The 15,992-nt window shown below is 36.6% G+C and overlaps 1 protein-coding gene across 1 annotated transcript in view; it reads left to right on the forward strand.

Annotated features, from left to right (window-relative positions):
- Positions 1-15,785, forward strand: part of HECW2 (HECT, C2 and WW domain containing E3 ubiquitin protein ligase 2) — a 192,035-nt gene extending 176,250 nt beyond the window's left edge. The window contains exon 28 of the mRNA XM_040228890.1: positions 7,867-15,785. Within this exon, the coding sequence (XP_040084824.1) occupies positions 7,867-7,978 (112 nt within the window). The 3' untranslated portion in view covers positions 7,979-15,785. The remainder of the gene's footprint in view (positions 1-7,866) is intronic.
- The last annotated feature ends 207 nt before the right edge of the window (positions 15,786-15,992 follow it).

A 15,992-nucleotide genomic window follows, 5' to 3' on the forward strand; every position in this document is an offset into this window, starting at 1 on the left:
GCGTCAGACTCATTTAGAGTGATAGTTAAAAAGCAGATCCCTAGGCCCACCCCAGACCTTCTAAAGTAGAATTTCAGAGGGTGCACCTAAAATCTCCATTGTAAACAAGTTTCTTGGATGGTTCTGGTGAATTCCCCCTATATCTCGCTGAATATCTCTGCTTTGTGGTGAGCCTGAGATAGAACTTGTTGGTTAGAGCACCCGAAAAATCCCCTGGTATCTCCCAGACTTTTCTGAACTGACCAAATCTGGACCATTTTCCCTGAAGCTCCTGTATGTTTTGATTGAGTCATTCATTTAAAAAATATCTGAAGCTTTATTTTTCTAATTTCTGTCCTCAAAATGTGTGTAATTTGGTAAGGTGTTGAGGACCAGCAGTTTAAAATCATGAAGTAGGATGAAATGAACACTCAGGCTTCCAAAACTGAAAAAAACCAAAGCATTACTTTCCCTGCTTTCAGTTTAATGTTGGACTTCCCCTAGGAACCCAAGGTTGTGGTCTATTCTTGATTTGACTTTGGGGGAACCATTTAATCTTTCTACAGTTTCCCCCTCAACAATACATACTTTCTCCATCCTCATGAAACATTTTCCATAGGAGCTGTTTAGTTTATTCAGAAGGAAAGTTCTGTTATGGTAACTATATATTGTGCAACCAGCTGCAATTTAGGAATCCGTGATAGCTTTAGGTTAAGGATCAATGATGGTGATTATGTCTTGTGACTGAAGAGGATCAAAAAACTTGTCCAGTCCTTCCTTTTATGCTGAGAACTGAATAAAAAATAAGAGTATCCAGGCTTATGGATTTACTGGATAAGTTACTGAACAGCAGAGACATTCAGAGTTCCTATTTCTTGCTCAGAAACCTGGGAGGATGAAAGGACTGCTATTGACTCCCAGCTTTGCACCACTGCCCTTGATAGGGGTGATGCTACTATATTACACTTATTACACTTAAATACCTCTTCTTAGGCTACGCTACTACATTGAGACCTGTAGCAGTTTTCCAAAGCTGCATCACCAATTACCACCAATTTAGCAGCTTAAAACAACATGGTTACTATGTCACTGTTTCTGTAATCAGGAGTCCGAGCACGATTGAGCCAGGTCTTCTGCTCAGCATCTGAAACCTGATATCAAAATGTCGGCTGGATTGCATTCTCATCTGGAAGCTCAACTAGGGAAGGACCTGCTTCCAAACTCCCTTAGGTTGTTGGTAGAATTTATTCCTTGCATCTACAGAATTCATGGCAGTCTACCTCTTCAAATCTAGCAACAGTGAGACTCTCTGATTTCTAGATGCTCTTTTAAAAGTCTCACCTAATTAGGTCAGGCCCAAGTTCAGGATCATCACCCTTTTAATTAACTTAAAATCAACTTATGTGAGACTTAATTACATCTTCAATATATCTTCACCCTTGACATATTCTGTTGGTTACAAATTACAGGTCACCTGTCATACTTAAAAGATCGGGATTATACAAAGGCATGGGTCATGGCAGATCATCTTAGAATTCTTCATACCACAAGACCACAGTGAATTAAAATTCATCATTCAATCCAAGTATGCATAAGAAGTTAATTGGAGGATTCAAATATTACTGTGTGTGAATTGTCATCCTCATGTATTTAATTATTTTGTTAATTCTTGATGAGGTAAAATTAACCTTCAGTTAAGAGAAATTATTTGGTTATCAAGAGGGAAAAAAACAGGCTTAACAAGCATGTGATAGACATACTACACCTACAGTCCTGTCCTGTCCTAAGAAACCATAATCAGTAATAATTGGGCTTCCCTAATGGCTCAGACATGGAACAAGAGACTGGTTCCAAATAGGAAGAGGAGTACATCAAAGCTGTAATATTGTCACCCTGCTTATTTAACTTCTATGCAGAGTACATCATGAGAAATGCTGTGCTGGAAGAGGCACAAACTGGAATCAAGATTGCCGGGAGAAATCTCAATAACCTCAGATATGCAGATGACACCACCCTTATGGCAGAAAGTGAAGAGGAACTAAAAAGCCTCTTGATGAAAGTGAAAGAGGACAGGGAAAAAGTTGGCTTAAAACAAAGATCATGGCATCTGGTTCCATCACTTCATGGGAAATAGATGGGGAAACAGTGGAAACAGTGTCAGACTTTATTTTTCTGGGCTCCAAAATCATTGCAGATGGTGATTGCAGCCATGAAATTAAAAGACGCTTACTCCTTGGAAGGACTTATGACCAACCTAGATAGTATATTGAAAAGCAGAGATATTACTTTGCCAACAAAGGTCGTCTAGTCAGGGCTATGGTTTTTCCAGTGTTCATGTATGGATGTAAGAGTTGGACTGTGAAGAAAGCTGAGTGCCGAAGAATTGATGCTTTTGAACTGTGGTGTTGGAGAAGACTCTTGAGAGTCCCTTGGACTGCAAGGAGATCCAACCAGTCCATTCTAAAGGAGATCAGTCCTGGGTGTTCATTGGAAGGACTGATGCTGAAGCTGAAACTCCAGTACTTTGGCCACCTCATGCGAAGAGTTGACTCATTGGAAAAGACCCTGATGCTGGGAGGAATTGGGGGCAGGAGGAGAAGGGGATGACAGAGGATGAGATGGCTGGATGGCATCACTGACTCAATGGACATGAGTTTGAGTGAGCTCCAGGAGTTGGTGATGGACAAGCAGGCCTGGCATGCTGTGATTCATGGTGTCACAAAGAGTCAGACATGACTGAGCGACTGAACTAAACTTAACTGAATGGCTCAGACTATAAATAGCCTGTCTGCAATGTAGGAGACCCAGGTTCAATCCCTAGGTCAGCAAGATCCCCTGGAGAAGGGAATGGCTACCCACTCCTGTATTCTGTCCTGGAGAATTGCATGGACTACTGTCCATGGGATCACAGAGTTGGACATGACTGAGCAACTAACACTTTCACTTCAGGGAATATTGCTTAACTAGAGAAACGGTTTGCTTGAATTATTTTATTTCCTAGTTTCCCCAATATGATTCAGTTCACAAAAATGAATTCACACATATCTATTTGAGATTACACCTATATAAAATGAGTTACTCTTTTAAGAGTTGTCCCCAAAGTTGATCTATCATACTCTTTGGTACTCTAGCACTGCCAAAAGCAAAAAAAGACAGGGAACAACTTCTGTTAGGTGTAAACATTAGAGATTATCTTTTCAACATTTGTTATCACAGCACCATGCTGAAGAAAGACAATATATTAGAAATGGGTAGCAGGTAATCAGGTTAATATTGCTGTATAAATAAAATGCATAACTAAATATTGGGTTGGCCAAAAAGTTCATTCTAATTTTTCCATGTGATGTTACACAAAAAGCTGACAAAACCTTTTGGCCAACTCAATAAAAAGGTGAACAGGCTAGAAGAGATTCAGTTCAGTTCAGTTCAATCACTCAGTCATGTCCGAGTCTTTGCGACCCCATGAATTGCAGCACACCAGACCTCCCTGTCCATCACCAACTCCCAGAGTTCACCCACACTCATGTCCATCGAGTTGGTGATGCCATCCAGCCATCTCATCCTCTGTCATCCCCTTCTCCTCCTGCTGCCTACCCCTCTCAGCATCAGGGTCTTTTCCAATGAGTCAACTCTTCGCATGAGGTGGCCAAAGTATTGGAGTTTCAGCTTCAGCATCAGTCCTTCCAGTCAACACCCAGGACTGGTCTCCTTTAGGATGGACTGGTTGGATCTCCTTGCAGTCCAAGGGACTCTCAAGAGTCTTCTCCAACACCACAGTTCAAAAGCATCAATTCTTTGGCACTCAGCTTTCTTCACAGTCCAACTCTTACATCCATACATGAACACTGGAAAAACCATAGGCTTGACTACACGGACCTTTGTTGGTGAAGTAATATCTCTGCTTTTCAATATGCTATCTAGGTTGTTCATAACTTTCCTTCCAAGGAGTAAGCGTCTTTTAATTTCATGGCTGCAATCACCATCTGCAATGATTTTGAAGCCCAGAAAAATAAAGTCTGACACTGTTTCCACTGTTTCCCCATCTATTCGCCATAAAGTGATGGGACCAGATGCCATGATCTTCGTTTTCTGAATGTTGCACTTTAAGCCAACTTTTTCACTCTCCTCTTTCACTTTCATCAAAAGGCTTTTTAGTTCCTTTCACTTTCTGCCATAAGGATGATGTTATCTGCATATCTGAGGTGATTGATATTTCTCCCAGCAATCTTGATTCCAGCTTGTGCTTCTTCCAGCCCAGAGTTTCTCATGATGTACTCTGCATATAAGTTAAATAAGCAGGGTGACAATATTACAGCCTTGACGTACTCCTTTTCCTATTTGGAACCTATCTGTTGTTCCATGTCCAGTTCTAACTCTTGCTTCCTGACCTGCATATAGGTTTCTCAAGAGACAGGTCAGGTGGTCTGGTATTCCCATCTCTTTCAGAATTTTCCAGAGTTTATTGTGATCTACACAGTCAAAGGCTTTGGCATAGTCAATAAAGCAGAAATAGATGTTTTTCTGGAACTCTCTTCCTTTTTCCATGATCCAGTGGATGTATGGCAATTTAGTGAGAGATAATACAAGAGTAAATCTCTTTATTTTGAAGTATTTCTTACAAGTCAATAAGAAATCCTAAAACTTTAGATGATAAATTTATTTCACACTCATAAGAATGACTGTTATTAAAAAAAATAACAAGTGTTGAGAGGATATAGAAAAATTGGAACCCATGTTCATAGCAATACATTTTTACAATAGTCAAAATGTAAAAATAACCCAAGTGTCAGTCAATGGTTGAATGAATTAACCAAACATAGTATATACAAACAATGGAATATTATTCAGCTGGGAAAAAAAGGAAATTGCAACCTATGCTACAACATGGACCTGGAACTTGCTAAGTGAAATAAGCCAATCACAGGGGATGAATATTGTATGATTCCACTTATATGAGGTACTTAGAGTAGAGATTCATAGAGACAGGAAATAGATTGGTGGTTGCTTCCATTGGTGTGGAAGAAAATAAGAGTTAGTGTTCAATGGGTACAGATTTTCAGTTTGGAAAGGGAAAAAATTTCTAGAGATGGATAATGGTGATGGTTGCAGAACAATGTGAATGTACTTAATGCTACAGAACTGTGTGCTTGACAGTGGTTATCAATGTGATGTGATGTGTATTTACCAAAATAAAAATTTTTGAAGAAAAAATAAATGGGCAAAGTAGATGAACATGTAGATCACGAAATGGGAAATGATACAAATAAGCTGACTTGGGGAAAGAGTCTCAGTCTTGTTGGTAGCCAGTGAAGTGAAAATGTTTAAATTTCATCTAAAAGAAGCACCGTCTTTAGTCTAATGGTATAATGAACGTTATGGGTCTCACACACAAAGCCTGGATGATAATTATATTCCAACTGTAGTTCATTTCTTTGCTTCTTCCTCCCCTTTCCCTATAACAGATTTAAAGTGTTCAGTTAGTATTTTTGTACCAGTGTTTTACACAAGATAGATATTTAAACCATTTCTAACACTTTCACTATACTAGTTCAGTTTCTTTAAAAAAGTAAAATGTTCTTCTTGAGACCCAAGTTAAGGCTCTGATGTAAGGAGGTATAATATGTACTATGTTAAATGCAATTTTGAAATAGTTTATGAAAAAGTATTTGATTGCAAAGATTGATTAAATGATTTTTCCCCAATATATTCTAGAGTTTGTAATATCAAGAACTTGTAAACTCTGAGCCAGTCCTATTTCTGTGTCCTAAAATTGGTACAGACAGTCCCAGACTCAGGAAAGTTTGACTTAGAATTTTTTGACTTTACAGTGGTTTGAAAATGATATGAGACACTTCTGGTGGCTCATTGGTGAAGAACCTGCCTGCCGATGCAGGAGTCATGGGTTCAGTCCCTGGGTCAGGAAGATTTCCTGGCAAGCTACAGTCAATAGGGTCACAAATAGTTGGACATGACTGAGCGTGCACACACAAAAGTGATACACTTTCAGTAGAAATCGAATTTTTAGCTTTCAAAAGTCATGATCTTTTCCTAGGCCAACAGTATTCAGTGCTCTACTTCTTCATGATGCTGGACAGCATCAGTGAGCCTCAGCTCCCAGTCAGCCATGTGATCACCAGGGTAAAAAAAAAAAAAAAACGGTACACATACAACCATTCCATACCCATACAAACATTTTGTAACTCAATAAATTCCATGAGATATTCAACTCTTTATTATAGAAGAGGCTTTGTGTTAGATGATGTTGCCCAACTGTAGGCCAAAGTGTTCTGAGCATGTACAAGGTAGTCTAGGCTAAGCTGTGATGTTCAGTGAGTTAGGTGTATCACATGCTTTTTTGGCTTATGATATTTTCAGTTTATGAGACGTTTATCAGTATATAACCTCATTGTAAGCTGAGGAAGACCTGATTTTTCTAATATGACAGTGCCCTTTGTGTTAATGTTTTTAATAAGCTATGTGGCCACACACCTGCTTTATTTATTATCTCTTTGTTATCTCAGTTTCCACGAGTCATGATTATCCTTTGGCAATTTAATGAAGGCAATTAGAGTAAATGTTTTTGATGGTAATGAAATGTACCTAAAAATGCACCTCATATTAATTGGTCAAACACTATGAGCCAGGCATTGAATTAAGTGTGTTTCTGTGATTTCATTTAATTCTCATATCCTCTGAGACAAATAATAGTGTTTCTATGATTTCATTTAATCCTCATATCCTTCTGAAACAAATAATATGATTCTCATTTTATAGATGAGAAATTGAGTGGCAGGTTTTTAATAATTCACTGCAAATCACACAGCTGGTCGGTAATGCTGAAATTCAAACTCAAGTTTCTCCAACTGCAAACCTCTGATCTTCCCACAATACTACACTGCAGCTAGGAGTATAACTATATTTATCTCTTAAATATTAAGGTTATTTATAAGAATAAAAGGTTAAAACCGTGTGATTTTGTAATAACAGCCTGTTAGTGATCACAGCTCCTAAAATTCCATATTAATTCAGGAGCAGTTTTTAAAAGCAAAGTTGTTTAGCTCCTGCAAACAAACTGTTGTACCTTCCAAATAAAATGCTTCCTATTTCATGTCAAAAGTGCAGATTTGCTTCCCGATAAGATGTGCTATTTGGAGGTTGTCTATTTTTTTATTGTGATTCAGGTGCAAATAACAGGAAAGCATATTTTTTCCTATCTTGGCCAAAGGGGAGGTATTTCTAAAAAAGAATGTAACATAATGATTTAAATGGCCATTATTTTGCATCATGAATTAGGAGAAATCAGATTATAGCACAGGAGTCAAAGAAGTAACAATGGTCTACTGACTACGACAGGAAAGTCCAGCCAGGGAATTTCCCAAAGCTCTAAGCCATGAGGTCTTCAGAGACACTCAGTGCTCTTCCCTGACCAACAAAATGAAAAAATGCAAAACCATTGACTTTTTAAGAAACATTCAGGCAAATGCCAACTCTGAAAACAAATTACTTTGCAAGAGCTTATCTTCATGACTTTTGGCGGGGGAGCGGGGGCGGGGGTGAGGGGAAAACCTAACATCAAAAGAGAAATAAAAATACAAATTTGTCTTTGTAATTCTTAGACAACTAAACAAATAGTAATATATATGTCATATAGATTTTAAAAGATTGTGAAAATGTAAAGAAAAATTTTTTAAAGATATTATTTCCCTTAAAAGAATTCAGTTCTGAATTGTTCAAGTCAAAACATTTTCAAAGTGTTTCCAAAAGGAGTGTGAAAATTGGCAACAAACCAATTTGAATATGAAAGACAAGCATGCACAGACACCAGAAGAAAGGATCTCATTTCACTCAACGCATTCTGAACTCTTGTACTGCTTCTTCTGTTTGCAGAGCTCACACTTGTTTTAACCGTCTGGATCTCCCTCCATACCCATCCTTCTCCATGCTTTATGAAAAACTCTTGACAGCAGTTGAAGAGACCAGTACCTTTGGACTTGAGTGACCTGGAGGCAAAATGCCCAGCTCTGTGTAGACAGGCAATTCCAGAAGCTGCCTTCCTGAAGAATGGTTGAACGTTGGAAGTTCCAAGAGTCGCTTACCATTAGAGTAAAGCTGAATGCTGTTATTTTCCAGGAACGGATGCTCTGTCACATTTGGGTACTGGATAGTGATGATGATCCTCTTGGAAGGATTTGGGTGAGCTTGATGCCCAGGGAACCACCCAACAGTCTTTCAATCAACAGTTCTTGACTGCCAAACTTTTCCATTTGTTATGTTCCAAGACAAAGATGAACCTGTACACGATCAGCTCCATGGTAACTTTTAGAGACTCAGGAGAATCATGAAACTTACCTTTGAACATGGTTCAAGCCAAACTGACAGCACTTGGCCCAATCTCCAAATTAGTGCAAGTTAAATAGTATAATAAAAACAAATATATTTCCTGAAAATACATTCATTTAAGCCCTAAGTTATAACAGAATATTCATTTTCTTGCTTATGAGTACCTGCATGGTGTGTACTATAGGTTTCAGCTTTCATGGGACACAAGTGGAAAATGAAACCAAGTCAATATGAGGTAACCTTTAAGATTTGCAATAAGGTGGTCTGTGACAATGTATATGCAAAGTGATATATGTGTAATTATGGCTGAAGACAAACTGTTATACAATGAATTACTAATGACAGATTTTATGCTTTATAATGCATGAAAACAATTTTAAAATAATTAGCAATTAATCACAGTGTATCAGGAACAAAGTACACAGTGAGTTCTGTTTATTTTTTATAGTTTCATTATATTTATGTTCTCTAAGATGTAGATAAGAATCTACCTATCATACTATATGTATCATCTGTTCCATTTTCATGTTCCATGCTTATTCGGGCATCATGCTTGTATGTATCCTTTTAAACACTCTCAAGGGAACAAAAGGGCCTTTTATTTTTATAAAGGTACAAAAAATTCCCCAAAATATTTTGCACTGAATGTACCAAAGTTGAAGGGACATTATAATATGACTAACAACAACTCCATCACTTGACAAGTATAATAGAAAATAGCTTCTAAATCAAACTTTCTTCACAGCGCCATGTCTACCACTACAAGGACTGTGCATCTAAGTAATAATTTTTTAAGACTCACTATATGTGATAGTATGATATGCATTTATTTAAAATGCATTAGACTCTTCCATCCATCAAATACTTTACAGGATGGCATTTAATACAGATATTTCGTATTTCCCCCACTGCTTTTTATTTGTACAGCATCATTAAACACTAAGCTCAGTTAGGGAGCCATGAGCAACACCCAAGAGATCAGCTCTCTTTAGTAATAAGAATTCCATTTTCCCTCATCAGTGAAGACATCACAAATTGAAAGTCTCAGTACTATATTTCTAAGTCTGCATTTTCACTGATGCATAATTTTCTTATCAATATTAAGAAACAGTTTTTCTATAATATCTCAGAAACTGCATGACATCACTAGTGTTGTCTCTGCTTAGTTTATCAGAGGGTGTTTTTCATTTTTATTACTTTGGGGTTACTCCCCATCATGGTTTATTTCTTGACTTATGGCCGCAACTAACCAGGTGTTTGAGATAATTAAGTTAAATTGAGGGTAGTAAAAGCATTGGAGCAAACGTTTGGTTTGCCAGCCTATGGTATTACAGGCATTGCCCTAAATGCTTCTTTGAGAACGACATTTATAGTAGCCATGGAATTCCTGTTATAGGGTGTTAGCAATCTTATGTTTTATAGAGGTCAAATGCATGATTTTCATAGATGGTTGATGATGGTAAGAACCGATTACACTGTTGGTTAAACTACATTTACTATGGGGACCCTCAAGAGGAATACTACTCGTTGTATTCCTACACTAAAGGCAGGTACTGCAGTGTGGAGAAACATTCTGGGAAAAAAGGTTACAACAATCTGGAAATAGGAAGGAAAGATTTATCTGTGTACTATAATTGTATCAGAAAGAAAGGGAAGAAAAAAAACTGGAAATGTTAGTTTGTACTTACTTATCATGAATATAAGTATATATTTAATTTTACAAACTATTTTTACTTGTTTGTATTTTTTTCATTATAAGGGAAAATAGTATAACACACTTTTTGAAAAACACATTTTTGATGGTATATAAGATGTTTCAGAGCTGGCATTCCCTAAGTAGCTGATAGAAGGTTTTGAAACTACAGCCTTTCTTTCAAAACTATTTTCATAGACCATGTTAGCTTGCATTTTGGTTTGTGACACTTTGTTATCATATTCTGCATTATTAGGTAAGAGATTTGAAATAAAATATATCTCTTTAATTATTTCTTTCCAACTACCAGTATAATCATTAATTGCTACCATTCTCAGAATTGGAAATTATCCAAGATGTACCTATCACATCAGAATACCATGATAACGGGTCTCTTATTTTTCATTTGTATCAACAAAAGAATCTGATAATAACTATTTAAAACATTAAATAACATTTCCACAGAATAAATTCAACTTTAATATACTCTACAAATAGAAATATCCATAAATATTTTCTTCTGGACTATGAACCTAGATAATTTGGCTGTCTGGTCTTGTTTTCTTTAAAATGCTCATAAATGATGCATATAGTATACCATTTTATAAAAGACAGTCATGATGCATCAAATATATGTGGACATCTCGTAGGTGAGAGAAGAGGCATTGGCATTCACTCTGTGCCAGCTGCTATGGTTGATTGTTGAGCTACAAGATTCAAAATCTGTCCTCAAGAAGCTTACAGTCTAGTGGAATACATACCAAGATTCAGAAAATATTTTAAGTAAAATTTGATATGTTCTACAATCAAGAGAACAGCTTGCTCCATCTGGGAGTTCGAGTGACGACTTCATATGTGGGAGATACTGTGGCTAAAAAAAAAAGTCACATAAATGCTCTTTCTGTTGATACCTAATGGCATATAATAGTATGATAATACTGGTCAAGTGTGAAAGAAGGAAATGGAGTGGAGAAGGAAATGTAACCCACTCCAGTATTCTTTCCTGGGATATCCCATGGACAGAAGAGCCTGGCAGGCTACGGTCCATGGGGTCACAAAAGAGATACAGCTGAGTGTGCACACACGCATGCACGTGGAAGCCCGGAGTGCATTTACACACAGGGTTTAAAGTGTGAAGGTGAGGAACTGAACCATGATGGACCAACCCAAGGATCTTCAAGTTATCCCCAAAATGACACAGTTAAGTTCAATAGTTTCCCTGTTTCTTTTCATCTGCACTATGGGGTATTAGGTTGGTGCAAAAGTAACTATGGTTTCGGACCCTGAATTTTAAGTCATTATAACTAGGCTCAGATACATCTTTATTAATCAAAATAGGAACCATCACAGTCAACACACTTTTGCCAATGAGAAATAAGTTTGTTTATTCCTGTAGCATAAAAATCCATGCTTCAAGATTTGAGGAACTCTTGGAAAGCATTTTCCCTGCAAAAAAATTGTTGAGATGCTTGAAGAAGTGGTGGTCAGTTGGTGAGATGTCAGATGACTGCAGCAGATGAGACAAAACCTCGTAGCCCAATTTGTTCAACTTTTGAAGCGTTGGTTGTATGACCTACTGTTGGGTGTTGTGGAGGAGCATTGGGCCTTTTCTGTTGACCAGTGCTGGCTGCAGGCATTGCAGCTTTTGGTGCATCTGATCGATTTGCTGATCATACTTCTCGAATGTAATGGTTTCGCCAGGATTCAGAAAGCTCTAGTGGATCAGACCAGCATCAGACCACCAAACAGTGACCATGGCCCTTTATTTGGTGCAAGTTTGGCTTTAGTAAGTGCTTTGGAACTCCTTCTTGGTCCACCCACTGCGCTGGTCATTGCTGGTTGTTGTGTAAAATCCACTTTTTGTAGCATGTCACAATCTGGTCAAAAAATGGTTCATTGTTGCATAGAATAAGAGAAGATAGCACTTGAAAAATGATGGGTTTTTTTGATTGGTGATCAGTTCATGAGGCACCCACTTACTGAGCTTTTTCATCTTTCCAGTTTGCTTCAAATGCCAGACGATCATAGAATTTTTGACTTGGGCAACTTCTCATGTAGTTGTAAGAGGATCAGCTTTGATGCTTCTCTCCATTGGTCATTGTCAACTTCCAATGGCCAGCCACTGCATTCCTTATCTTCAAGGCTCTTATCTCCTTTGCAGAACTTCTTGAATGACCACTGCACTATATGTTCATTAACAGTTCCTGGGCTAAATGCATTGTTGATGTTGCGAGTTGTCTCCACTGGTTTACCACCCATTTTGAACTCAAATAAGAAAATTGCTTGAATTTACCTTTTGTCTAACATAATTTCCATAGCCTAAAATACATATAAAATAAACAGCAAGTAATAATTCATTAGCAAAAAACATAAAGCAAGAAATGCACATTAAAATGATGTATAACATAACCACATTTAAGAGTGTATTCCAGCATCAAATGGCAAAGTTCAGAAATGCAAAACCAAAGTTACATTTGCACCAACCTAATACCTTTGCTTTGCAGTGTTAAAAATCCCAGTTCCTGAGCCCATCCACCTCTGGGGTCAAAATGTTTTCCTTGTGCAAAAAAAAAAAAGAATGGATCTTGGCCAAAGAAGTGTGATTGCAATTTTCTAGCATCTGTTACTTTGTAATTAAGAAAAAGTTCTGTAATTAATGAAGGAAAATTTGTTTCTCTTGTATAACAATCAAGTTTTTAAAAACTGCATTCAAATGATTAACAGTAATGGTGGAATATGTTTAAATAGTGCTTTAGAGTGTCTCAGTGCTTTCAGGTGCTTAGTTTGTCTTGATCTTCACATACTCCGTGGAGTAGAAGGTATCAAGTCCTGTCTGCATTGAGGCTGATTTTCACAAGTAGCTTGTGAGATCAGTTTCAGTACTTCACAACTACAGTTCCAGGTTTCATCTTGAGAAATGTGGATGCTAATATGTATACCAGCCTATACCAGTTTCACTGAAATTTTCAAGCTGCTTGTCTACCCAAACTCTCATTTTTTCAAACACTCTTAAAAACATGACACCTTCTGAAAAATCCTTGAAGAAATTAGCATATTCATAGAAAAAACTCCCAATATCCTTAATGTTTCCATTTTACTACGTATTATGAGAAATTAAAAACAAAATGCAAAATTTGATTGCTTTTGGTGGATTTCTATATTATAGTAAGTTTAGTTTTCTCAAGTATTATTTGGAAGCAAGATAATGAAACAGCACTTTAATCAGAAGCCTGATTTTATTTTTTAATTTTAAACAAGGTTGGATCTAGAAAACCCTAATAGCTGAGTTCCAGTGATATGGGTGAAGGGACTACTGTAGGTTCTTTTCCTCTTTGTCTTCCTCACATTGATCCAACATTTTTTCTTCTTTCTGCACAAATTATGACTTGATCACTTCTAACTAAGGCAAACATCTGATAATGAAGAGTCTTTCCAATCCAACCCAGTTTTGGAAACTACTATTGAAGATGAAATGATGCTACACCATCATTACAAACTACTTACCACTCTGCATAGTACAAATACAAATAAAGACCATGGCCTCACCCTCAAACTGAATCTGACTTTCAGGCCCTTTTGTGTTCTTACCTGCTTTCTGATTTAATTGATGAGTGAAAATACTCTAAATCTTAGACACAGACACCTTACTTCTATGAAATTGAGTTTAAATTAATGAGAATGTCACTTTCACTTAGGTTCTAATTTTGCGAAGCCTATATTGCCTTTCTAATTCGATTGTGTTTTCTAGCTAGATTTGCCTGTCTCACATGGAAGCAAAGGGATGTCAGAGACATCAAGCTTTCTAAATTGTGGCTTAAGGCCAACCACTTCTGCCCACTAGAAGGATGATAGAAACAAAAAAATCAGGAAAGATGGAAGCAGTAGTGGTGACCACCCCCCACCCCTGCCAAGAATGTAATGCTAATTATGGACCAACTGTCAAGATTAAGGAGTGGTAACTGCATTCCAAGGAGCTGGCACAAAGGATATGTTGAACATGTGTGCCCTACCCATATCCGAACAATCAATAGCACTGTTGCAGGGAGAAAGTTAAAACAAGGGTGAAAGGATCACCTTATGGCTTGGTGGCTGTTGGTAGAAACATATACTTTGGTTTCTGACTTTGAGAAAAAGAATTTTGTGCTGCCCAATGAGAGCAGTGCTTGGTAATCAACCTAGTGGATTCCCTTATCTTCAGTAGGGTGATAACATTTTTCTGTATTGCAAAACAGAATTTAGTCCAAAAGTTTTAAAGCTAACCATAGCTTAATTAGGAGATCCAACAATTTAGCATTAAATTGTGTTGTGGATTACTTTTAATTGTTGTTACTATAATTGAACTTTAGGGAAAAAGAGAGCACATGTTGCTTGACACATTTCTTTTGTTTAATTTGTTTTCTAGTAGACATTCTTTGACATGACAGTCACTTCCAAAACATTTTTCATGGTTTCTAATGGTAACTTATGTGTTCCCTGGTCATGCATAAGCAAAAAACCTAAGAATTGGGTTACTGAATTGCAAATCGAGATCTAATCTGCAATTCCAATCTAATCTAATCTGTATTTCCAATTTTTCAAGAAATTAATCAAGACTGAAATACATTTGCTTAGATTTAATCTATAAGGTAGTTTATTTGGCTTTCATGATCAAACAGTTCAGCAGAATTGGAAGGCCCTAGTTGTATGGTTTCTGGGAAACATAGGAAAATTAAACTTATACATGAAATTTTTATGTGGAATGGCCTTGAGCAGGTTATATCTTTCTATCCAATTTTCTTTTAAGATATTACAACCCTGAGCAATGTTGATAGGTATGGTGTATGATTCAAGCTGAATCAAATATTACTGATGCAGCTAAGGAATCAGTAAACTTCTGGTTACTATCACCTTCTATAAGAAAGGATGGATAATGTTCAAGAAATACCTTGGAAGGACTAACCAGGAAACACACAAAACTGAATGTTCTTTTAGGACCTTAATGCTCTAAAAGATGGTATTGCAACCTATTTTTCTTTATATGGTATCATAAGTAAAAATTGAGGCTGTTAATATGTTGGAAGGTGCATAATATCACATGTTTTTATAATAGGGATGCAGGCATTCCAAAGTAAATGAATAAAGATACATGCATCTCTCTTGCCTCTTACTGAAAGTATTAATCTAATTTTATAATAATGATTAATTTTTAATATTTAGGCTCTGTAAAAAGAAAAAAAGCCACATTTATGTCCAAGATTTCAGTGGAGCACAGACAGTGTATTTTTTTAAGCCTTCAAATTTCTTTTCACAAATTCCACCCATTGTATCTATTACACCATGTCACAATTAATAACTATGTTTCTATTTTTGTTGAGTTGATTTAAGCCTCATATTTATTCAATGTTACTTTTAATAGAGAACAATAATGGGAAGTATTTGCTATTGACATTGAGATTATACAGCTCTCATTTTACCTTATATTTAAATTTCATCTTTTTTTCTCCAAGCAAATAATGCAGACTGTTGACATCCTAGAAATGAATCATGGGTGGTCTTCAATGGAGCCTGGGACTCTGAAATGTAGACTTGTTTGTTTTCTGGAAAGTCTGTATTCTTATCCTTACCTGAACCCCTGACTTTTGTGTTGTATTTTTTTATGATTCTGAAATGCTTTGAGGGAAAGATATTTTATGTGTACAACTTGTTTTATTTTCATACTGATCTCTATTTTTGTTTAAAACCATGTTGCATCATGAAATCACTTAATCCAAAATAAATCTTCTTTAAAAAAATAGATTATGATTTTTCTGTGATACATTTGGGGAGGGAAAAAACTCAAGAGGAAAGAGAGCAAAGTAGGGATAAAGGTCTCATGGGATTAGTGTGCAGCTTTGTGGATAAAGGAAGTTCTCTTTTCATGATATTTATAATTAGGAATCTATTTTGTTTATCCCTAAAAGATTATTTTACTGTTTGGTAGTGCATAAATTAATATTCAAGG

The sequence above is a fragment of the Oryx dammah genome, unplaced genomic scaffold (assembly GCF_014754425.2).
Source record: "Oryx dammah isolate SB20612 unplaced genomic scaffold, SCBI_Odam_1.1 HiC_scaffold_27, whole genome shotgun sequence".
Taxonomy (NCBI): domain Eukaryota; kingdom Metazoa; phylum Chordata; class Mammalia; order Artiodactyla; family Bovidae; genus Oryx; species Oryx dammah.